This window comes from Bos indicus x Bos taurus, chromosome 4, assembly GCF_003369695.1.
Source record: "Bos indicus x Bos taurus breed Angus x Brahman F1 hybrid chromosome 4, Bos_hybrid_MaternalHap_v2.0, whole genome shotgun sequence".
Classification (NCBI taxonomy): domain Eukaryota; kingdom Metazoa; phylum Chordata; class Mammalia; order Artiodactyla; family Bovidae; genus Bos; species Bos indicus x Bos taurus.
In genome coordinates, this window is record NC_040079.1 from 56,852,449 (window position 1) to 56,878,486 (window position 26,038).

The 26,038-nt window shown below is 41.3% G+C and overlaps 1 protein-coding gene across 1 annotated transcript in view; it reads left to right on the forward strand.

Moving 5' to 3' along the window:
• Positions 1-26,038, forward strand: part of BMPER (BMP binding endothelial regulator) — a 252,207-nt gene that overhangs the window by 57,933 nt on the left and 168,236 nt on the right. The window contains exons 4-6 of the mRNA XM_027539508.1: positions 4,864-4,946; positions 8,528-8,618; positions 12,886-12,968. Of these exons, the coding sequence (XP_027395309.1) occupies positions 4,864-4,946; positions 8,528-8,618; positions 12,886-12,968 (257 nt within the window). The remainder of the gene's footprint in view (positions 1-4,863; positions 4,947-8,527; positions 8,619-12,885; positions 12,969-26,038) is intronic.

Genomic DNA, 26,038 nt, shown 5'->3' on the forward strand with positions numbered 1-26,038 from the left:
AGAAGCATTCAAGTTTATTATGATCAGGTAACCCCAGAGACCTAGTTCCAGGAATCAGGGGAGAAGACTGGAAAGGTAGGTTGGGGCCATGTAGCTAGGCCCTTGGGTGCTGGGAGTAAGTTATTGGTAATGATAAGATCTGTAGGCTAATGTTAATGTGAAAAAAGAGAGGATTAAAACTAGAAGGATGAGACTGGGTGTAGCTAAGATTCATTAGGTGGCCAGTGCTTTATTTGTTCATGGTCCTGATGATTTTTAACAGCTATTTTAATGACAGAATGATGAAAATGTGTGGCATTCTCTCTCCCTTGGGATAATGTGGCTTCCAAAAAAGGTCACAACTAATAAGAAAAATGAGTTTTATCACTTCATTATGGATTCAATTTATTTATGTGCTTCAACCTAGACAGCATATTAAAAAGCAGAGACATTGCTTTGCCAACAAAGGTCCGTCTAGTCAAAGCTATGGTTTTTCCGTAGTCATGTATGGAAGTGTGTTGGACTATAAAGAAAGTTGAGTGCTGAAGAATTGATGCTTTTGAACTGTGTTGTTGGAGGAGACTCTTGAGAGTCCCTTGGACTGCAAGGAGATCCAACCAATTCATCCTAAAGGAGATCAGTCCTGGGTGTTCATTGGAAGGACTGATGCTGAAGCTGAAACTCCAATACTTTGGCCACCTGATGTGAAGAACTGACTCATTGGAAAAGACCCTGAAGCTGGGAAAGCTTGAAGGCAGGAGGAGAAGGGGATGACAGAGGATGAGATGGCTGGATGGAATCACTGACTCAATGGACATGAGTCTGAGTAGGCTCTGGGAGTTGGTGGTGGACAGGGAAGCCTCAAGTGCCGCGGTCCGTGGGGTCGCAAAGAGTCGGACACGACAGAGCGACTGAACTGAAACTGAAACTGAACTGTTTCCGTTGCCGTGTTGTTTTCCTCATTGACTGGGCCAAGCTTCTCCTCAATAGTGTGTGTTTAAAAAAATGCTCTGAAATTCTTCCTCACCCTGAAAATATTTAATATAAAAAGCTGAAATAAATGCACAAGCACCATATAGCTAGTTTAGGCTTGTTTTTGTACTATTTTAGTTTTGGGAAGAAAAACCATCTTGGGCTTCGTGTGACGGTTTAGATCAGGGTTTCTGAACGTTGGCACAGTTGACGTTGTGAACTGGTTGGTTCTTTGTTGTGCGTTGTGGAGTGTTAGCAGCATCTCTGACTCCTGTGTGGTAGAACCAGTTAAGCACCTTTATCCCCAGCCTGTGACATCTAAAAATATCTCCTAACATTATGAAAAGTCCTCTGGTTGGATATTATAAGGGGAAGGCAAAATCATGCTAGATTGAGAGCTGCAGGTTTAAAAATAGTACAGTGACTTTATCAGAAAATAACCACTCTTCCTGCTACTATATAGGTGGTTTTCATGATGCTCTTGGAGTCTGAAAGGCTTTTTATCTCCAGAAGAAAACTAATGAATGTTTATAAATCCCCTTCTCGAACATTTATTTTAAAATATTTGAAGAAGAGGAAAAATGACTTTACTGGTTGCCTAACCATTTGTCTGTTGCCCAGCTTGTCCACTCTTTCGTTAAGTTCCTGGATATTCTATCATTTAATTTAAAAGGACAGAGTTGATTTTTTTCCTGGGCCGTTAAGTCCTCAATACAAAAGACCTTACGAATTAGAAAGTGCTCAAATAATATTGTGAGTTTAGACCTGGATGTGAAAAGGTGGATTTCACGCAGGACCAGGTTTTAGTGTTAGTTTCACACCTAATGGCTTCTAATTTTGAGTAAACCACTTTAATCTTGTTTGTGCAAATTTTCTTACATGTAAATGAAAGAGAGAAAGTTTATTATCTGCTATTTGAGTTCTAGTTCTAAATGTCTAAGATTGAAATCTTTTGATTGTTTCTTTGGGCTGTTCCCCCATCCCATGACACATCCCTCAATGCAGAGCAACTCAAAATGCGCTCTGTAAGTCTCCATTGGTCCAGAAATGACAATGCTGAGCTACAGTGAGAAAAGTACAGAATCAGAGAGTAAGCAACTAGAAATGTTTCTCATGATTCTACTAAGTAATTCTATACCCGTTACATATAGTAATAAAAATTATATTTTGCCAGCCTTTTAAAATTAATTTTTATAGTAATCTATTTTTATTATATTTTATGAATGTATTGGCCCACAGTGAATTAGAAAAACAAAAACAAAACAAACCTTTCCATAGAAGTGGTTTGAGAAACACTGCCTTGATGTACAATGGACAATTTTTTTTGTCTTTCTTTCTACTCTGGCCAATAATAGATATTTAATATATTCCTCCTCTGGGGTTTCAAGGGGCAAGATGTTGCCAGTCTGCCCTACTAGCAGTATAAAGTTGGTGGCAAAAGAAATTTTATTATAAAGAAGTTTGCCTTACAGAGAATAGGAAGTAATTCTGGAGTAAGTCTGAGACTCTTTTTGATTGTATGTATATGTGAGTCTTCACATAGCTCATGTTAGTGTCTTGCATTAAGATGGCATGTTTATCTTAGAACATGAACCCCAAGAACAGTGAAAATAGCCTTTTTAAAATTATCTGATTCCCAAGAATCCCTTACATCTGAAATCGACCTAGGATGCTTAGTCTACTGGAGTTGCCAAAACCAGCCAATGCTGTTGAGGGTACGTGAAGAATAAAAAGATATAGCTTTTACTTTTGAAAGAGATTAATACTGATATTTTTGAATCTATTCAATCATTCTGACTCATCCAACATTTGGGAACATCTATTATATGGACTCAGATGTGGTAGACTCACATGTTAACAAGGGCAGTTAAGCTGGTCATAATTTGATCTTGGTCTTTATATGTTAAACTAGTGGAGGAGCCAGCCTTCATTTTGAGTTATTTGAGGCTTAAAACATGGCTGGGTTCCCTGCACTGTGGACCACTGTGCCAATACCTTGTATCCCATCCTGGGTGGAATAATCTAGAGACTTCTGCCCTACTCCTCGAAGTCCTTTACATATGGCCTGGCATTGTTCGGGAACAGTCTCTTGGCCTGCAGTTCCTGCCTGGTGTATATGGGCTTACAGTGCACTTCCTCCTGCGAAGTAAAAAAGGCAATCTCTTTGCCTGCCCTATTAGAATCATAAAATCACTCTTTCTTTTAGTTTTTTTTTTTAATCCAGAGGATGAAAATGTATAACATATTTGGAAACTCTACTGGCAGACTTGGCAGGCGTTTCATATTTACTTGGACTTAACTTGAATTGGATTTGGTTCTCTGATTTCCCCACCTCCACCTCTCGGAACAAGTTATTTATTATCCGAGTGAGTCTGTGGTAGTGAATCAGACATGCACATGGCACGTCTATTGTTAAGTGTGTTTGTTCCGTAAGATTTATGCTAGCCCAAATAGTTTTATATTGGTTTTCATTGTTGAAAATTTACTGTATTCATTCTGGGTTTGGCGTTAAGTATTTGCAGTGTGCTAGGCGTCCCTGTGGTTGAACATTTTATCGCTGTAACACTTCATGCAAAGGAAATTAAAAAATATATAGTGAAAGCATTTCCCTAATATGTTTCCAATCAGCTGTGTACTTTGGTAATTTGATTTGTAGGAACTAGAGAGAAGAGTGTTACTGAGCCCTTTTCAATCATTCATCATTCTCTGGGAATTTGAATCATGGTTCTGAGTTTATGAAAATGTCTATTGAAGTTTTCTTAAGTGTTTATTATTATGTTTGTATTGAAGGTTTTTTTTTTTTTTTTAAGTTACCACTGCAGTATCCAAAAGAATTCAGGGAAGGAGGCGAGTCTTCTTTTTGTATCTTGGATAAGAAAAATTGTGAATTGAGGTGGAATGGGTTGACGGAAGCCAGTCACTGGAACAGAGGCAGACCCTTTTATATCTGCATTATCCCATCTGTGTGTTCCTACTGCTGTATGCTTTGGGCTAAGCAGTAGGGCTGTACTTGGTAAATCCCATTTGCCTGGCATACTCCTGATAATCCAATGTGCATTTACTAGAGACATAGCCGGGTTCATCTTCCCCTGAAACGTAACTCACAAGGTAGAAGGCATTATTTGGACAAACTAAATTAAGATCTAGGTTGTGATCCTTGCACCATTATTTATTTGGCTCTTTCTACAGAGGCTTAAACGTGTTTCCTTTTTTGAGACTCTCTGGCCTTTGACTTCTGTTTTTGCCAGTGAATGAGCATGACTTCTGTTTTGGCTAGTGAATTGACATGGGATAATCCATACATCGTCTAGTTTCAGATTTCCTTAATCTAGTTCACCACTTAAAAGTAAAATCAAAGTGAAAAATGAAATCATAGCTCTTAAAGCTGGAGGCAAGGCTTGGAAGGTTTCATCTTTTGAAGACAGTAGCTTGTCAGGAGTCATATGGGTATAGAATTTTGTGATCATTTTTTATATTTTAATTTTCTTGCTTTTGCTTCTTGCCGTGTTTTACATTTCACTCTTGACCTTCAGCAATCTTAAGTTCATTTAGTCTTGTGTAAAATCCCCTTTCACAGTGATGTTTTGAGTCCTGGTCCTCTTCATACTTACTAGGTATAAATAAAGTCACGAGGTTATGCATTTTGGCTTAAAGAGTTCATCAATCCATGGTTTTTCATTTGAAAATATAATCTGTGAGGTTAATCTTTTTGGTAGTCAAAGAATTAATGTAAGTAAAAAGCCAAGTGGATACTTAGAAGGCTTAGTTGTGTTTAGAGGAAAATAGCCAAGGAGCATGGTGTTTCCTACGATCACTAGTTCTGGCTTAGAAGACATAACTTCTTTTGCTTCAAAGATAAATGAAACTCACATTCATTCTTGGCCTTTCTTCCTGCCTCTGTGTTTCTTCTAGGTTGTACCTATGATGGAAGTACCTACAACAGCTCCTTCAAATGGCAGAATCCTGCTGAACCCTGTGTCCTGCGCCAGTGCCAGGTAAAGTCCATCTATTTTACTTTCCAGTGACAGGAAATCCATAAAGTCCTTTTCAGAAACCCTTTCCAGAACACAGAACAAACACAGAACAAAACTCCAAAGAAACAAGCAAAAAATGAGAAACGAATGAAAAACCAACTCTATCCTTGTCTATATTTATTGTGACATTCACCATAACAAGACAGGTACAGGATAGTTATTGCATGGGTCTTACTTCCAGAAGCACACAGCAGAATTGTTCACCGTTGTTAAATTGTGCCTGGAAAAGCTCCGAGAAGATGCATATGCCCTTGGGGAAAATTCATGTCTTCCTGTTGAGTCAGCTTTGCAAAACACAAATTCTTGTTAGCAGAAAGAGGTATTGTTAGAGGATATATGTTTTCCTTTTTCTTTCTTTTTTTTATTTAGAAACATTTTGAACTGAAGCCAGTCTGTAAACTGTATTAACCAAAGCAGTTAGGACATTGTGATTTCCATGATTTCAACCCGACCGATTTAAGAACCACCAGTTCAGCTCCTAAGGAGCCCACTGTGCCTGGTGCTTGCTCAACTCTGAAAAGTGCACCGTTTCCACGTGATTCTAATCGTTACACGTCTTTAACACAGGCAAGATAAACTAAAGGGGAAATGAAGAATCAAAATTTTCTAACTTATTTTCTTTAAAGAAATACTCTGTTAAAAAAATGCTCATTTAATGTTGACATAATTTAAAATTTTTTCTCTGTAGAGAAGAGAAAATGCTAATCATTTTACCCCAGGTTCATTTCACTGTCCAAAGATATGCTGTTGCATTTAAAGGAGAAAGCAGTTAGTATAATAATGTGTATTTCTCTCTGATGTTATCTCAAATATATTGACTTTTAGCTTATTGAAATCTGAATCTTATGGAATCATGTTCTTATTATAAGCCCACAGCGGGCATGTTCACTCATAAGATCTTCAGTTACTTATTCAGTTAAATATTCAATTTATTTATGTAGTAATCTAAATTATTTATGAAAATAAGCAGTAGGTAGAATAGATATGAACAATAGATTAATTGATTCAGTGAATATTTGTTGAATTTTTTTATCTGGGTTATACATTCAGTCAGCTTCATGGAACCAAATGATGATGATAATGACTTTTAACAACATCAAAGCCCACGCTCATTCTAAATTTGCCCCACCCCATCACCACCTGCTTCTTGACTGATGCAATTTCCAATTTTTGACAGAGACACTCTGAAAGCAACAGCCGCTTGCCTTTTGGAGTGGACTATAACAGTTGTATACAATAGTCAGAGGTCTTGAAGATCCTCAAGTTGCATGAACCAGTGGTGAATTTTGCTGCCTTTGTTTGAATTAGATGGGAGGGAATTTATCCCAGTATTATCTGGGAGGGAATATTCTGTTGAATGAATAACATATCAAGCCATCATCATTTGTGAACACTGAAAATCCTATTGCTTATCAGCTTTGGTAACTAGTCACTCACGAGGGCCCAGAGATAATATATAGGAATATCAAATTATTATTGAAAGAGATCTTAAAGACCAACAGACTTAGGAGTCAGGAAGTGCTTAACCTTAGGATGAAGCACCAAGGATGAACTTTGCCTTTTAATTTTTCTCCTTTTATAATACTTTGCCTAAGCCCTGTTGCTACTGCTTAGTCACTTCAGTCGTGTCTGACTCTGCGACCTTAAGGACTGCAGCCTGCCAGGCTTCTCTGTCCATGAGATTCTCCAGGCAAGAGTACTAGAGTGGGTTGCCATGCCCTCCACCAGGGGATCTTCCCGACCCAGGGATTGAACCCTGTTCTTCTACATTGTAGGCAGATTCTTTACTGCTGAACCACCAGGGAAAATATCATTTTACTCAATCACCATAAAGGCAAACCTCTGTTAAATTAGTGACAAAAAGCTTCGGCTTCTCTCAGTTAGTACCTTCCCACTCCTGCTTACTTTCTTCCTTCTTTAGGGAAGGAGACCTCATCTATGAATGCAGGAAATGACTGTTTACTGGTACCATCAGGGAAGTCTTCATGTAAGATGCTCCTCTGCTGAAGGACACAATTGCAACCTCTCTCTCCAAGATCTTTCTTCTCAGGACACAGAATGAGTAACAGAAGAGAGAGTGTAGTGTAGGGAGTAAAATATGGCTGTTGCCATTCACATAACTTGTTACTTAACCTCTCCAGACTTCACATTCATGCCCATAAAATGAGGATAGTACTACCTCATAGAGTGGTTGTGAGAATGAGCAACATTGTCATTTAAAACACTTCTGGTAGAGCCTGCGTATACTGAGTACAACTTGGTACCAGACCAGTAACAGCTAGTCTAATGATCCGGTTAATTTCCACTTGAGTTGAATTCTAGCTTATTTCTTATGTCTTCTTACTGAAGGAGTTAGATGGTGGAAAATTTACCTTTATTTTCCACTTTTAGTGTCTTACTGGAAGAGGAAAATCTGAAGATCAGAGACAGGAAATTCATGCTGGGGAGTAACCTGAATCCTGCATCTGCATTGCAGATACTAAAGGGAATTTGATCCTGGACTTTTTGCATTGCTTCAGTTATATAACTAAAGGCCAGTTCCTTTTTTGATGTTGTATATTGCTGGAATTTTGACATTTTTTCCTTTCCAGATGTGATATAGACCACAATAAATTTCTTGGTAGTGGAAGCCTCAGGTCTGACAGATGTGAAGACATTTAGGATGTAACTTTCCTTGTTGGATTGAGATGATAGAGTAGCAGGCTCGAGGAAGAAAATTGTCTAGTTGTCAGATTGTTACACAGTGTTTTACCTTTTGTTACCATTCCCCTTGAAAGAAAATTAATAAACACACAAAACCAAGTGGGTAGAGAATATAGAGAAAAACTTTCAAAGACCAACTCTGAAAATTGAATTTAAAAAAATGTTTCAAGCAACATTAAAGTACTAGTGTCAAAAGATCAGTTGCAAATGAGTCCCTTGATTTTGTTATTAAGACCAAAAGTCTCTACTTTAACATAATATAGTATGATCTTTAAAATAGTTTTATCTGGTCTCTTCATTTGCTGCGTGAGAGCCAAGCTCTCTGGGAAGCCCAGAGAAATGTCTATGATTGCAGAGCTGGTGTCTAGTTATTCCTGGAAGGGTGGTGAGGATTTGGGTCTCCAGATGCCAGTCTGGGATATTATGTTTGCCCTTTGTGGCTTATAATTAATGGCTTAAAGTGTAATAACAATTATAGATCATATAGTACATGTTGAAAACCTAAAACAGTTGTGAATGAACAGCTAGACTCTGTCAGCTACTGACAGACAGCAAGGAAATCTTAAATACTAGATTTAAAGAAAGAAAGGAAGAAATCAGAGTCAAAGAGAAAGAACTAGAACAGGGAAGAGAACCGGTGACAAGATTTGCGCTTTGCAATGGACAAGCTGGAGCCATCAGACCTCGTTTGTGCCACGGACCTATGGACCTGATGCCTATCCCCCTTTGCACTTTTCGTGTTCAAATTCTTCTCCTATCTCTTTGGCTACTTTCCAGAAGTGAGTAAATCTCCGTGGGAATACTGGGGCTGACGTTGATTGTGGCATTCTATTTTTCAGGAAGGCGTTGTCACAGAGTCTGAGGTGCGGTGTGTCGTTCATTGTAAAAACCCCTCCAAGCATCTGGGAACATGCTGCCCCACGTGTCCAGGTAACCTCTCAGGAAGGGGAAGGCAGTGCAGCTCCCTGGTACAGTACAGCACTGTTGAAATCCTTCGGGGTTCTCTCAAGCATGCATGATTTTCCCACTCCCGACTGGAATTTTTCTCCCTTTATGTCTGTGTACCTAATGGGTGAGGAGAGCAAACTTCTTTGCATAGAAATGTCCGGTTGGACTCTGGTGGGCCCAGGATGACTGCAATGTGCTGTAGGTCTTGGCAAGGATGCTCCAGGCTCCGGAGGCCTGCTTTCCACTCCACGGGGCCACAGGTAACGCTTATTTTGGAAGGAAAGGTTGTGGCTTTCCCTTGCTTCCAGAAATGTCTTTTTACTGCTTCATATTGCAATACCTTGGCCGGGGCTTGCCTTGGTGATGAGGCGACCAGATGTTTTCTGAACACCGAGAGCTGGGTCCCTAAGTGGATTTAGCTGAAGGCTTTGCCGGTCTCAGTTTTCTGCGTGGTGCAGTGACTGGGAATCACTGTCTTTTTAAAGGGCCCCAGGGCCTAGCTGACAGCAAAGCGATCTTTCCTTTCCAGTGGCTGGAGTGTTTCCTCTTACTTCTCTGAACAGGATTACAAAGGCCTCCTGCCTCTTTTCTTGCCCTTAGGTACGAGCCCGGGGATTTTGAGGTGAGAGATTTTTTTCTGATCCCTTAAGCCCCTGGCCCATACTCTTCAACAGATGTTCTACATTTTGGGTTTTACTCTGAGTGCTTTTCCTCACTGGAGGCGATACTCACAACTACTTCTCTTTGCTTTTGAAGTTAATCTCCAAACGGCCTTCTGTTCTGTGAGCCTTCCCGGGAAATGGCAAAGGCACCGTCGTGGGATGCTTTGTGAAGATGAGCCCCTGGTTCCTTCCCCTCCTGCCATTTCCCTCCACACAGTCTGCCGCGCTCCCAGACCTGAGTCCCTTCCAGGGTCCAGACTTCCCTCATCTTTGAATGACAGTGAGGACAGTCTCTCTCCACTGCTCCTAACCTTCCTGAGTTCCCTGGACAGTCTTTATTGAGCCAAGCTTCCTTTTCACACTGCAATTTCTGTTAAGCTTGTGTTATTGGATAAGCTTAAGTGAAGGCCAGAAACCAGTTGAAAGTAAAATAATTCTTTCCATAACTCAGTTATTTTGTATCTATCAAACAGAATTTGCTTGAGTACCATTCCCCTCTGAATGCACTGAATGCTTTGCATCATGTAACCATATTCTAAAATGCCTAAAGGATCTTTATTAAGTTAGCTCAGTCATTCTTTAGGCTGCACATGAAAATCACCTGGGAAGTTTTAAAAAATAAATCTTGATGCCCAGGCTGCATCCCAGACCAATTCCATCAGAATCTTGGAGGGTGAAACTCAGGCCTCCTGGATAATTTCTGTGCACAGCCAAGCTTGAGATTGATAACAGAGCAAATTTTATATGCCATAGAGATTTAAAAGATATCAAAGCTGTTAAATATGAATTCAGTTGGGTTGAGTAGATTGTCGCTTTATTGGTGCAGAATCAACTCGGCATATATAACATTCCTTTTCACTTAGAAGATAGTCATATTTTTAGACTGCCTTTGAAAGTATGTGTATAGAAACAACAGAGTGAATTTATTTCAGCAGCTGAAGTTATCATACTGGAGCAATTGCTTCTCTCATTTTGTTTTTAAGTTGAGTTCCCAGGAAGGAAAGGCTGAGCTCTGTGATTGCACATATTGTAATGTTAAGTCTTCACCACCATTTCAGTAAGGGATGAAGTAGTGTTTTTAGTTCACACAGGCAGAAATTTGACTCAATGAGGATAAGTCCAAAGGTGGGGTTGGGGTCCCCGGCCTCTTTTCTTTTCTGGCCACTATACTGTACTACCTGCCCCTACCCCACACCATGATCATTATTCAACTTGGGTCTAGATGCCCTGGAAAGCAAATCTTTAAAAGTTAGCTTGCCAGTCAGCCCTGATGGGAGGAAGTTTAGAGGGGAATGGATCTGTGTATATATATGGCTGAGTTGCTTTCTAGGCACCTGAAACTATCGGAACATTATTAATCAGCTATACCCCAATATAAGCTAAAAAGGTAAAACATTGGCTTGCCAGTGCTGCACACTAGCCCCCTGACATCTGGGTAGGCACTCTGCCCTTGGTTATGGGGTCAAGAATCAACTTTATTCTCTCTCCTTAATTTCAAAGACCAACCTTTGGCATGAAAATCAGAAGACTCAGATCTGGCCGCATCCAGACTGCATTATCCTGTGTCTTGGGAAGGAGGCCTCAGCCAAGTCTAGAGAGGGACAGTCCATTGAGGCCTTGGGGTATTCTCCTTGTAATTCAGAAGGACTGGCATCTGTCATTGATCATGGAATGGTATTCCCCATAATGACAAACACGTACAGCTTGTGGTCAGTTTCTTCCTGAAACAGATTGCAGGACATTCTTAGTTGTCTGCTCCTTCTTGTCTGACTCTTTGCTCAAGGAGGATGGGCTGTGAAGGGAACAGTTTGCAAGAGTTTTCATTTAAAAATTCGTTATTTAAGTTATCACGTGGGTTGTGCAGTTAACCTGTCTGGCAATCTGTATGACAGAACCAGTGGTGCAACATATATGAAAGCACTGAAGACCCTTTGTTGGAAATGTCTTTTGAAAAGAGATGACTGGGCACCTGCTGTTATTAACAGTGCTGAGCTATGGCCACGAGGAGGGCACCAAGCTTATCAGGTCTCCTGGATCAAAGAGAACAGCAGGAGGGTGGCTCTGGCTCCTCCCCTGGCTCTCGCTGTGGGCATCAGAAAGATCTGAAAGCCGCAGTTCACCCAGCTGTTCAGCTTCAGTAACATTTGTCTCCATGTGTTTCAGTTGAACAAAAGGCTTCATATCTAGCTTTAAAATGAATAGGTCTGGTGGCTTGATCGGGTGGTTATGGGCAATGCTCATATGTTCAGATGTTCCTTTTGTCAGGAACCAGCTGCTTTGAGAGTTTGGTGGGTTCTGTTGACAACTTTGGGTTTCCCAGGTGGCACAGTGGTAAAGAATCCACCTGTCAATGCAGGAGATGCAGGTTCAATCCCTGGGTCAAGAAGATCCCCTTGAGGAAGAAATAGCAACCCACCCCAGTATTCTTGCCTGAAAAATTCGATGGACAAAGAAGCCTAGTGGGCTACATACAGTCCATGGGGCCACAAAAAGTCATACATGACTGGGCATGTGTGTTGATGGCTTTAGTGGGCCTTGAACACCTGTTCTCAGGGGCGTGAGTCGGTTTTTCACGAGAGCCCTCTTTGCTGAGTTTCCCCATTGGAAGTGCTGCTTTCCGCACTCTCTATCTGTGGAAAGTGACCTCAGCTATTCTGGCAAGGCAGCTGGTGAGGCAGTCCTGAGGAAGGAGGCTTTGCCGTTAGCTGACAGTCCTCCTGTGCATGGCCCATGTGGCGCAGGGTCATTGGCCAGCCTGTTCTTCTGGTCATCTGTGACATCACTTAAGAATAGAGCAGCAACCTCAGCATCTTTCTGGTAGGAGGTACCTCCTGGCTCTTGGGCCTATTTTTAACCAAACTTCTTGGGGACATCCTAGCCCCTTCAACAACACACAGGGTGGGACTGAAAACCTGTATGGTGCCTTCTGCCTTGCCTTTGTCCTTTCTCATCTTGGTGTCTGGCCCTTTGTGTGGTATGGCCAGGGGGTCGGAGCTGAGTTAGCACCCAGCACTGCCAGCTGGATGAGTTCCTTCCTCTCTCTGGGCCACGTGTTCCTTCCCTGCAGGGGCAGTGATCAGAGTCCGTGCTCTGTGGGCTCACTGAAGATAGAGTGAGGTCAGGAGTGTGAAGGGTCTGGCAGAAGCTGGCCACTTCTGGCTACTCTCCAGGTGGCAACTCTTCATGTCATTTGCTCCTAAGCTCATCCTTGACCTCTCTGGCTTGACCTTCTCTTTGCCTCTTCCAGCTCCTCTGGAATTTGGTTCCCTGGCTGTGATTGGGGTGGTGCTGGTAAGCTGCTCAGACTCTGCACAGCTCAGAACCCTGTACTGTTGCTGCTCAGGCCAACCTGACTTCCAACATTTTGTTTGCTTTCTAGCATCTTCGGGTTTCTGGGTCCATGTCGATCTTTTGTAGTCTACAGGATTTTTTTTTTTTTACTTTGAAGCACTCTTGTCCTTTGATTGAAGACTATGCTGTACAAGTTGGGGGTGGAGGTGGGGATGGTTGCTCAGTGGCTAGAAGGATATAATTTCAAGCTGAATCAAGACTGTGGCCCTGATTCGAAACTCTGCGTTGCTTTCCAGGCTGTGTGTTTGAGGGGGTGCAGTACCAAGAAGGGGAGGAATTTCAGCCAGAAGGAGACAAGTGTACCAAGTGTTCCTGTGTTGTAAGTACTGCTTTGGATGTTCCCAGGGTATTCGTTTTGCTTAATTGTGCCTTCAGCTCACCAACTCCAGGCCTAAGTCTCTTTATAGTCTCTCCTCTCCCTCCTGATGTGGAACCAAGGACAAAGCTCAGCACTCTGAGGTGGGTGTCTCAGCCTTGGCAGTGTTAATATTCTGGGCTGGATAGTTCACAGGTAGCAGCTGTTCTGTGCCTTGTAGGATGTTTAGCAGGATCCCTGGTCTCTACCCATTGGATTTTAGGAGCACTCACCCTCTCAGTTGTGACCAGCAACGGTGTCTGCCGACATTGCCACATGTGTCCTGGAGAACATGATCAGTCCTGATTGAGAACCACTGGTCTAAAGAGTGAGGGAGAGGGGTTGATTTCCCTTCACCTGCCTTCTTTGGGCAGGCATGGATTCTCCATTCTTTGGGCCAGAGAAACTTCTTGCTTAGGCAGCTGTTGAGTTCTTTAGTGCGGTCGAATGGGAAGCAGATGGAGATAAATGTAGCTTGCTTTGGAGAGAAGCTGATTTGAGGATTGGTCAATTATGCTGAGGAAAATGGACAGGAGGAAATGACCCCTAAACCAGGGATTCAGGGCAGAGAAGGGATTAGTGAGACAAAGCTGTAGACTTGCCTTTCTAAGCACTATTGATTTGTAATTCACAGACTAAGGATATCCTCATAGTGCTTAGGAATGAAAAAGGAACTTGGCATATGTTATAGTTTTAAAGGGATATTTTTTATTAATGTATTTTAAATTTGGAGGAAAATCATTGGTGATGGTGGTGGTATTGATGATGATGGGGACTCTAGTCTTAACCAGCTGCTCCAAGTTATTTACAGTAGGGAGTTAGTACAACCATATATTTTTTAAGCTTTTAATCTTTTGCAGTAAAGAACACACAGTACTCATCTCAGAATATAAAAAAAAACAATATATGGGGAACTTCAGCATCCTAACTTCACCAAAGCAGAATCATGTGTGGATCATCATAAATCATAGTATTTGTCATTTCTCTACATGTTTTTCCCAAAATATTTCCTCTTTCCTATAGCACACATACACATACAACTTAGAGAATCCAGATTAAAGTAAGCATGACCAAGGGTTATAGTTTTTGCAAGGGGAAGAAGGACAGGAAGGAGAGAGAAGGAAGGAGACACAGGATATTTATATCTATACCTATAGATAGATAGTATTTATATCTATAGTTAGATAGATATTTATATCTATACCTGTAGATAGATACAGATGTAGATATAGATATAAAAATAAATATGTAATATAAGGTATATGTACATTATATACCATGTGTGTATAAATATAAATATGTAATATAAGGTATAGAAAATACCTTGTAGGAATATATAAAAACACAAAACTAGCTAATTAATGAAGATGAACATGATTTTTCATATTCAGACTCAACTTCCATGTTTTTCCTTTCTTGCTAATTATGACTAAATAGCTCTTTGTTTTTGTAATAATTTCTATTTGCCACTAAATACTGCCCATTTCACACTTCTATTTCTTCCACACTGGTAGCTGTAAAGGTTTCTGATAATTAAATTATTTTCATCTCATTCTTTTGGGTAGATTGAGGAAAAGCAAGGCAAACTTCAGTAGAAAACTTTAAATCTGCACCTGAATGAATTATTGTTTCCATAAAGGTGGGCCAAGTTTAGGCAACTGAGCCTCCCTGGGGAGAAAATTTAGAAGGTGGCAGGGAGCATGGGAGGCTTCTGCAGTTTCGCCAATGACAGTTACACAAAGCTATCCGATGTTGGGAATGGAAATGAGTTTAGAGATTATATGTAAAGGGTCATATACTCATGCACTCAAGGTCTTCAGACTTTGTGTGTTTATAAAGACACTGCATGATCAATGAAATACACCGGCGGGCCAAATTCAGGCCCCTGCAAGTACTGCTTTTATTTTCAGTTGAAGAAAGAAAAATCCAAAGAAGTAGTTGCTTGCCCAGGCTTTCCTTCTCATGAGTTCCTCCAGATCTATATTCTATATCATTTTCTATATCCCTATATATTCTAATCTCCTACATTTCTGTATTCCTAATCCTGTGTTCTTTCTAGTTCTCCATGTTACCCTTGGCACATAAGGGGCAGCTAATGGCGTCGACTGTCCCTGGTGTCAGCCTGTCAGTTGATAAGGGAAGGAGAGGAGGAGATGGAGCTCTTGCTTGGGGACAGGACATTTATGAGTTGGCTTGGGTATAGGTAGAGTCAAAAGAGCCGTTTTTCTTTTTGTGAATACAAAAGTTTGAGGCATAAGCTTTCTTTTTTGCAGCTTGTTATGAAAGTAATTTGGTTTTTAATATGCTTTTATTTTGCTATCTTTTGATGTAGTATGCTAAAAAAAAGTAAGAGAGAGAGAGAGAGGCAATGTCTTGGCAGCAGATGGCCCTGTCCTGAGACTGGCAACTGGACAGATGTTTGCTTTAGAAGGCAATATTGCAAATGTGCAGCCTGGCCCTGGCCCCATGAGACTCAGAGTATGAAGGTTCTCTCTGGCCATGGGCTTGGACACCTTGCTGTGGACAGTGCTGGGAGTGAGGGGGTGAAACTGGACAAGGGCTTCGGACAGGACCTGTGCGAGGCTGGGTGGTCCACTGAGGAGGTTATAGGAAGGGTATGCCCCTGGAAGCTGCAGATCCCTCGGTTTAAAAAGAAGACTATGTATAATTACCTGCTATGCTTTGGTAAAAAGGAAAACAATGGTACTATAAATAGAGAGATGGAAACACATCGATGCATTTGGGTGTATATGTGGTATTTGTGTGCATTTATATTTGCATGCATAAATGTCTGTATCTATGGGCGTATCTCTCCACATGCACATATCCACGTCTATATAAGCATGCCTATAAATATAAATACAGACCCACATTTACATGTCTAACTTTGGATTCTCCCAGAAACAGACCCTGCAGCAAAGGTTGGGGTGTAGGGAGTCTCATGGGAGATGGAGGATACTGGCCAAGGAGAGCAGAGATGAGATCAGAAGCGGGAGGCAACTAGCTGAGGTATGTGACCAAGCGTGGATCACCATGCCTGACCAGAGTTCACCCCTGCCGGCAGACTTGAGAAGCCAAAGGAATTCATGCCTCAGAATTTCCTGCCTGACAGTGAGAGAGATGAGTTATGGTTCCACCACTTCCCATCTGCTCCAGTGGGGGAGTTGATTTGGTACCCTTTTGAGCTGCCTCTCAGGTGGCAAAGTGGCCTCTAAGAGAAAGAATGCAGGGCAGCTGACGTCTGGCATGTGCACTCAGGTTTGCGAGTGCAAAGAGGTGGGTTGGGCCGCAGCAGTTGGCTACAACATATATGTGTGTGTACACAGGTACATGTATGTATGCACACAGGCACAGACATTACTATTTTAGTATCTCTGAATATGTATGCGTATAGGTACATACGCATGCCATCTGTCCCTGAATTACGAGTTTTTTCCCTAAACCCATTACTTCCTTATGCCTCGCATTCTTTGCTCATGTCTCCACCCCTGTTTGGAATACCTTTCTTATCCTTCTTCACCTGGTCAGTGCTTGGCCTTTCAAAGTTTGTTATCATCACCCACGGCAGCTCCCTGACCACTCCATGCCTCTAGGCAGAAGCAGAAAAAACTGTTTTCTCATTTGTATTCCTGAGGCTTAGGGCTCTCCCTGGCTGGCTGACTTGCCATCTGTCCCTCCCTCCTTCCCTCATGTGCAGACACACGCACACACAATACACACATGCACACACTTCCCGGTGAGCCCTTGCCCCACTGTAGCGTGATTACCAGAGCATTTTCCTGTTCTGTGTTAGGCCGTGTCCTCCATAAGGGAGGGAGGTGTGTCTTCTGATGCTCATCTTGCTAACCTCTGAGCTTAGCCATATGGGTGCTCAGTGATGCTAGCTAGCAATCTTCACCTGCTTTCATATTGCTACCTCGTAATGGTGTACACTAAACCAGTAATCTCTTTCCTTCCAAACTGTGACAGTTCTGTCCTTTAAAGCTGGCCAGCTCCTTCTTGCCTGAGAGAACGTGTGTGTGTGTGTGTGTGTTAGTCACTCAGTTGTGTCTGACTCTTTGTGACCCCATGGACTGTAGCCCACCAGGCTGCTCCTCTGTCCATGGGATTCTCCAGGCAAGAACACTGGAGTAGGTTGCCATTGCCTTCTCCAGAGGATCTTCCCAATCCAGGGATTGAAGCAGAATCTCCTGCACTGCTGGCAGATTCTTACTGTCTGAAGCTCTTTAGAGAATAGCTATTGTTAGATAAATATCCTAGTCCTGTTAGGTTACTGTTTGCCTTGGAGCACACCCCATAATGTGTAAAACATCTCTAGTGTATATTACCCATCTCTGATGGATGAGTTGCCAGCTCTTGAAGTAAATATTGTACACCATGAAAATTGTATTTTACATCCAGCCTCCTTTGTTACATTCTCCAAATTTGTGAAAATCTGTCTACCCATGTTTTTCGGATGTGGTGACAAAAGCAGACCACCAGAAAGACACTCCTTCTGACTGAGACGGATTCCTTGGGTAATGGAACAAATGCCTCACACATGGTTTCTCATCCTTGCTTCAGGTCAGGACAGTATACACAGCATTCCAGACAGCTGAGAACATGCTAATGTTTGACGATATCTGGAGAGGATTTCACAACCTCTCGCTCTTACCCATTTCAGAAGCAGAGCATCTCACATTTTTCGGTGTGAGTAGCATTATGATTCATGTAGAAAATGCAGTGCTTCACTATCACTTGTGAAACTGTGTCATCCCCATGTTCCCGCTATACATAAATGACCGAGCCAAGAGTTACTCCTCTAGAGAGCTGGTACTTGTCAGGGAAGTGGACATTTGAGTTCCTTGAGCTGTTCCTTAGAGTCATCTAAGTCATAGCAGAGTGCATTCCTCATGGTGTGTGTTCATTTTAAAAATGAAAGAAGATTCTTTCCTAAGACAGAAGCAAAGAGTAGTTTATAGAGTATATTGAACATTCATCTGAGCTTGAGTCTTCATGATCTGCCTAACTGAACAAGAGCTTCCATCCTGGCTCAGCAGTAAAGAATCCTCCTGCAATGCAGGAGTTGCGGATTCGATACCTGGGATGGGAAGATCCCCTGGAGGAGGAAATGGCAACCCACTCCAGTATTCTTGCCTAGGAAATCCCATGGACAGAGAAGCCTGGCGGGCTACAGTCCATGGGGTCGCAAAGAGTGGACACAACTGAGCGACTAAGCGCCAACAAACTGAACAGCAAACAGTTCACTGTGCCATTGTTCAGTCAAATGTTCAGCCTGGTGGCAGTTGGTACAGATATTTCTGGAAGACCTGATGTCTTCAGGCGTGTAAGGCTAAAGGCCAGGGTGCCAACGAGAGGTGTTTGTATTCTGTTTTACCAAACTATTTTAAGAATCCTATGGGCTCTATGTTCTTGGAAATCACTTACTGAAGTAGGGAAGCCCACAGAGCTGTAGGACGCTCTAAAAAAGTGGCAAGTCCTCAGTCTGCAAAACCAGCCAGATTAACAGGCCAAGATCAATTACTTTTGCTGACAAAGGTGTATTAAGTTCTGAGGATTTTTACTAATAAACATGGCTTGTTAATGGTCTGTCTGTGATGAAGGAGCTGAACTTTATTGGCTCTTAGAAGCCCCGGAGTCCATAAACACCTTTGCTCTCACTTGTACTTTAGATACTGCAAAGTGCTGTCTCTCAGGGAAAATGAAACTCCCAGCAAGGTTATTTGGGGAGAACAAAGGAAATGGAGATCTTTGTGGTTCCCATTCCTCTGAGACCAGATTCCTTAAGATGCTCTGCACAGCCTGGCATGGTCCAACCTCTGCCAGGTTCTCTGGCCTCATCATTGACCCTTCCTCGTTCTCTCTGCTCTGGCGTCTGGGCAGATCCTCCGGATCCTCACTACACAAAGTGTGCACCTGACCAGCCGTATTGACCTCACCTGAGAGCTTGCTGGAAATGCAGAAGTTTGGACCCTACTGCAGGTCCAGAATTGAAATCTACAGTTTGGCAAGATTTTCAGAAAATTCATTTTCCAAATAAAGTTTGAGGAGCTCTGGTCTAACAGCTCTTGGCCTTTCCCTGGGCTGCTTTTTCTTTCTTCTCTCCACTTTGCTCCATGTTTTGATACCCCATGCCTAGTTAACACCACTTATCCTGTGCTTGGAGGCTCAAACATTCCTTCTTTCCAGAAGCTTGTGTGACTCCCAAGACTAGATCGGGTACTATTGCTAAACCCTGTAGAGCAGCCCATACTTTACTTCCTAAACATTTAAAAGGATTCCTAATTAGATATTTTTGTGTGTAATGATTTTATTTAACTCTTTGAGGGTAAAGTGTTCAGTCATGTCCAACTCTTTGCAACCCCATGGACTGTAGCCCACCAGGTTCCTCCATCCATGGAATTCTCCAGGCAAGAATACTGGAGTGAGTAGCCATTCCCTTCTCCAGCAGATCTTCCTGACCCAATGGTAACTCTTGTATCTTCGGTGCTTGGTGCATAATGGATATTCATACTAATTGCTGAATTCAAGAATGAATGAGTGTTGACTTTGATTTTGATTTCTTTCCCTACTGCCTCTTTCCCCTCTCTGCTGTTTCATATTCCACTGTACGTTTTGTCTTTTCCATTTCTGAAAGGAAGATGGATGTATTTGCAGCCGCTGTAGTACTTAATATAAATTGCTTTGTATGTAATGTGGATGACTTCCCTAAGGATGTCTTGCTTGAAAAGTGTTGCCTCAGTCTCAAAGATTTCCACTACTCATGGCAACAGAAAGATGCAGTGGTCGGAAGCACTGGCCAATGACTGGGGCTACTCGCTGTGGCAGAGCTTGGAAAGGAAAGCATAATTCTCCATCCTCAGAGCTGACTTTGCCCTGAAATATGGGAGATGTGTCTGACCTCTCCCCACTCCAGTCTATCCAGCTTCAGATTGTACTTCCCTGTAATAGGACGCAGTGTGATAGCTTGTCATTTTCCTGGTCACATGATGCCATGGCAATCCAAGTTACTTATTCCCAGCCACGGCACTGCTCCTCTGACATGGGAACTTGGGACCCTTGATGCCTGAGTCCTCTCACATGGACTCTGCTTTACTCTTGGTAATATGTGCAATTTGGCGCATTTTAGTGATAGGCTGTCATTGTGTCTTCCCTGTCCCTGGGGAGAAATTTGGCTACATTTGGGCAATAAATTGGAGAATTGAGCAATTATTGAGTGAATTAGATCAATGTGGGCAGTTTCTCTAAGCAGTGTGGGCCAAAAACCCTCAGAGTAGTTTTCAAAACTAGTTTGAAATGTTGATGTAATTGCTGCAGTGTTCCATGTTGCATTGTGGTTGTACCATCACTCTGAGGATAAAAAGATCCTGGCTTTGAACAGTCAATTTAAAAAAGAAAAGGCTTTTCTTTAAGGGCTGGATAGCACTTGCCACTAAAAGGGGCCTCAATTTGCTTAGTAAAGTGGCTGGTTCTGCCTGCTTTTGGCTAGACCATGAGGTCCTGAATCATGGGGTTTTATGTTAGGATGAATCTGAGCAATTGTGGTTTCTCTGTCAACCTTCTATTAGAGGGTCTATTTAATGCCATTCTCTTCAGGGTGACTACATAAATGTACAGCTATTGTTATAGGGGTGTCAAATTCTTGCTTATTGAAAATAATACCAAAGTAAGGCAGAGCTAAGGATATTGCTTACTGTGGTCATCAATGATTGCCTTGACAGAGCCTTAAAATATTATTTTAGAAGGAAGAGGACAAAGATAGGATATTTGTGAGGTTCTTTGGGGTGAGGGAGGCTGAATTAAGGTGAGTTTTTTAACATAAGGACTTGACTTGGATTGGGCAATTTTCATGATATACTATATCATGATATACATATTGGTGGAAACTATGAGGTGAGCTTCATGGCTTGGCCTAAAGAGTTCATGAGCCTGGTTGAGTTATCTGTGTTACTAATACTTTCAGTAAATTCCTTCTGAAAGCAACAAGAGGCTCAATTTTTTTGATGTTAAAAAGATTGAAATACTGTTGTATATTTTAAATCCTATTTCAACCCTGTCTCATGTATTTTCAGGCCAACACTTGAATTTTAATCCCCATACATGTCTTATTTTTTTGTGGTTTCTAAGGTTCCTAATGTTTATTTCTTTATATACTTTATAGTTGAAGCTTCTTGCAAAATTATTTTTCTACATTGGGAGCCACCATCTGAAAAATGAGCCTAATAGGGTAAAGAGTTAGAAAGGAAATTTCTTGTGTGACATTTGAGCATTTATAGGAAAACACATAGTTTGAAAGAGATGAGCAAATGATTTATTTATAGAGGAATTACTGATACTAACAGCTACTTCTACTGAGTGTATACTCTGTGCCAGATATATATAGTGCTTTAATGTTCATTTTCAAGATAGTCCTATATATCTAGGGGGATTAGCCCCATTTTTTTGGTGAAGAAGTTGAGATTTGAGAAGTTTAATCGCTTGCCTAAGGTCAAAAAGTTAATAAGAATTGAAATCCTGAACTATGTGATTATAGTCACATGTTATTTCTATCCCATCTACCAACCCCGCCCCCCACCAAACCCGTGTCATTTTGAGATACCCAATGTATGGTTTTTTGTAGACATTTGAAAGTGGGACATGCCATCTGAATCTATGGAATGAAGAGCAACCAGATATTTCGAGGGAGAGATAATTCCGCCTTGAGCGTTCAGCCTAAGTATGTCACAGTGATGGCAGAGTGAATGACGAACATGTATCTGCTACCCTCACATCAGTTGGAGAATGGAGACAATGTGATCTATAGTGTATCTGTTTGCCAAGAAATTATGAATACACAAAGAGAATGTGTTTGTTGCTGGGATAGAGCTATGCTCAGTGCCTCTGCTTCCAAAGATGATAGAAATAAATGTTTATCTGGTGGGTCCTATCTGTTCCTTATAATAGTCACTGACGGAGTTTAATCATCAATTTTGGATAGCCTTCTTATCCATGTAAGAAGCAGATGCATTTGGAAATTTAAGTGAATTTCAGAATGGGTATTGATAGTTGGGAGAAAAACGTGTAGCTCAGATGGCAAAGAATCTGCCTGCAATCCAGAAGACTCAGGTTCTATCCCTGAGTTGGGAAAATCCTGTAGAGAAGGGAATGGCAACCCATTCCAGTATTATTGCCTGGAGAATTCCATGGAGAGAGGAGCCTGGGGGTTATAGTCTACAGGGTCGCAAAGAGTTGGGCGTGACAGTGATTAACACTTTCGCTTTTTCTCTTTCCTGGTGGCTCAGATGGCCACGTGGCACTAGTGGTAAAGAAGCCGCCTGCCAGTGCAAGAGATGCAGATTTGATCCCTGGGTCAGAAAGATCCCCTGGAGGAGAGCTTGACAACTCCCTCCAGTATTCTTGCCTGGAGAATCCCATGGACAGAAAAGCCTGGAGGGCTACAGTCCATAGGGCCGTAGAGTCAGACACGACTGAAGAGACTTAGCAGCAGCAACAGTAGCATGCATGCAGAAAAACAAGCTCCATTGATTAAATCTCATCCCATTATATCCTTGTTAAGATCATTCCTTGTAATTTTTTCCTCTTTCTTTTATTCTTTCAAGATGTGTCACACAATGAACGCCTTTCATGTCTGAAAAGTCCCAGGAAAAATACTGATTTTACTAAAGAGTGAAGAACTTTCCAACTATTCCTTCATTTTTTCTTGTATCTTTTCATCCATCTCTTGTCTCTATGCCAGCTAGTCATCTACTAATTTAACAAAGATTGAGTGCCTGCTTTGTGTTAGATCCTGTGTTAGGTATTGAGTGTTCAGAGATGAAGAGGATTTCACTTTTTCTTTCCAGGTAACTCAATCTATTGACTTGGGCATAAATCAAGCCATACTGTAACATTTTTTGTGTGTGCCACATAAAAGATAATAATATTATATATGATAATATATCCCAAGTATAAAATATTTTTAAAAGTCCAGATATATTGAAGAGTAGAAGTAATTGTACAACTCAAGAAAACCAGTTTACATGATTTGACATATTTCCTTCCAACTTTTTTTCTCTATATTTTCATATAGTTAAATAACTAGATCACATTGTATATTTTGCATCCTGGTTATTTTCATTTAACTTTATATTATGAACATATCTTTATTTCATTAAGAAGTCATTTAAAATAATTTTCATAGCTGCATAATATTTTGTCAGTATGTGCTCAATCGCTCAGTCATGTCTGACTCTTTGTGACCCCATGGACTGTAGACTGCCAGGCTCCTCTGTCCATGGGATTTTCCAGGCAAGAATACTGGAGTAAGTCGCCATTTCCTTCTCCAGTGGATCTTCCTGACCCATGGACTGAACTCACATCTTCTACATTAGTGGCAGATTCTTTACCACTGAGCCATCTGGGAGCCCTCCTTTAGGCTACTCACGTTCAATGCTGTTACCAGAGCAGCTATACTCTGTTTTGCATCTCCTTGCTTCTGTCATTGTTCCCTGCTGTTGAACTTTAAAAACAACGTCTACTAATTGAGGATTCATTTCAAACTTACCATCTATCTCTAGATAAATTTTTAATCTTTAGTGTGCTTTGCCTGATGAAGTTCGTATTTATCATCCTTATATTCTCAGGGGCCTCAGGGTCTGTATTTGTGTAGCTCCTATAAACTTGATAAATCCTTTCTAGAAACTCTGGTGGCTCCTCAGTTGGTTTTTGTTCTATCTCCTGGATTTTGTTTAAGCTCTTTTGTCTAGGTACCCCCTTGGGTTTTCTCTCAGACCTCCACACCATAAGGTGGCAGTCCTCTGACTCCTTTTTCTTCTGATGCAATAGCATAAGTGTTTCTACATATGGTATCTCATCTCTTTTCCCTGCTCTTTTGCAAAACACTTCTAACTGTGAGATGGCATAATAGTTGAGTGAGCCATTTAGGGGCCGTTGCTCTTCTGATCCTAACATGTGTTGGGTCCACACACTATTACAAGAGCATAGTCATAGGCTCACGATTGTATTTTTCCCATTTATCCAATATATGCCCCAAAAGGCTCTCCTTTGAGACAGATGGAGTAGTTCCCATTGATAGATGGAATACTTCTCATTTTTAAAAGTATGACCATACCACAACACAAAAGATGTGTACAAATTCCAGTGTAAAAAATTCCTCAAAAATATTGCAACATTGATACACCAACAGATTGGGGCCCAACTCCCAAACTTACACTACAAACCAAAGAACTAATTCCAACTAGGATAGGCTTATCCCCACATGAACTAGTTCCGCAGTGAACCAGTTCCAGCTCAAGTACGGTCCAGCAATTCCCTTCCCTAACAGGGTCCCCCAACAGAACTAGCTTATCGCCTAAAGGAAAAGGCACAAACTGAGGGGGAAATGTGTTCCCAGTGTGCACACCGGAGTGACTTGCCCGTCAAATTGAATCCATTGACAGGTAGTTTGTCAGTATACTATGATTTATTTAATCATTTTTTCTGGAATTAAAAATTAACATTGTTTTCAGTTTTCGCTATTATGAATAATGTAACAAATGTCTTTGAAAACTAATCTTTCCTTAAACTAAGCTCATAGAAGTTTAATTAGTGGATCAAGAATACATTTTAAGATATGTATGTGAGTGTTGTTAAAATACCTCATATAAATGATGTCCTAATTTCCACTCCAGTCAACAGTACCTAGGTGTATATTTTCCTTACCGAAGCTATTTTTCCATCTGAGCATCTTGATTTCATTAACATTTGACTTCTGAAACTGAGCATCTTTCATATGTTTATTGGCCGATTGCATTTTTTTCTGTAAATTGTGTGTTTTTCTCATTTTTCTGTTGAGTGGTTAAAGTTCTACCGAAGTTTATGTGTGTATGAAGGATGGTAGTCTTCTGCTGTTTATATTAAGATGTGTTTTTAAAAACACTGAAAAAGTGCTGGATGTGTAGTTTGATCTTTGTGTGTATACTGCATGTTGGATAATGTTAGATTTTGCTGAAATCCCGTGTCTTCTTCCAGTCTTTTCCCCTCAAATCTTGATCCAAACATATTAACCAAGAAAAAAGTGAGTCAGTGTTGTCAGGTCCACAATTTAATTTGTCCAAGACTTTTCTTTGCTTAAACTTCTCTTTTCCCATCCCTGACTTCATTGTGAGAGTGACTTGGACCTGCCCCCACACTCAAGGGAAGTTATTCTTTGAGTTTCCACAGTGCCTCTTCCCTTGCCTGTGGCTCTAGAGCCTCCCATCTCTCTGTCTTCTCAAGCTTCTCTTTCTTGGCTCAGTGAGAAGGGTCCCTCCTGCTTTCCAGACCTGACCTTCCACTAGGGCTCTGGCTCCCATCTCATCTGGCTTCATCCCATCTTTCCTGCTTCTCCTCCTTCTGTGTTTTGGATGTCCAGCTTCTTGTGGCCAGACGTTATGTACCTCCCATTTTAGAGTACAATGTCTTGCACATAGGGAACAGTAAATACTTGACTAAATGACTAGTCTTTCACTCTCTGATTTGAGTATCCATGTTCTTAAAAATGAGTTGTATGATCTAGAACTTTCTACCTTCTTATCTGGGTCTTCATTTCTATTTTGAAGGCAGTACATTCAATATTCACTTTTTTAATTGGTTCACAGTGCTTTTCAGGTCTACTATATCCTTTTTTTTTTTTTTTTTTTCTTTTGACACTCCAAGCACAACGTTAATGTCAGGATCTGAACTGTGCTGGAGTAAAGAGATAAGAGAACCACATCTCTCATTCCTGAGGTCAAGGAAGTCTAAAAATTGATATCTGTGGGTCTCCTACCCTCTTTGTCCCTTTCCTTGTTTCTGCTTCATAGCTCTCCATTCTTCCATCCCTCCTCCCATCCCTCATGTTTCTGTTTTCCCTGTCATTTCCTGGTCCTCCTTAAGCTGACCCTTTTCCATTCTCATCAGTATCTCAGCATGGCAGCCTGTTTTATTTAGTAAAGTAGCAAAATTCATTTTCATTGCTAGCTTGGCCTCTCCTCAAATAATCATCACAGAGTTCTGTACTGCTAGATATTCACAAA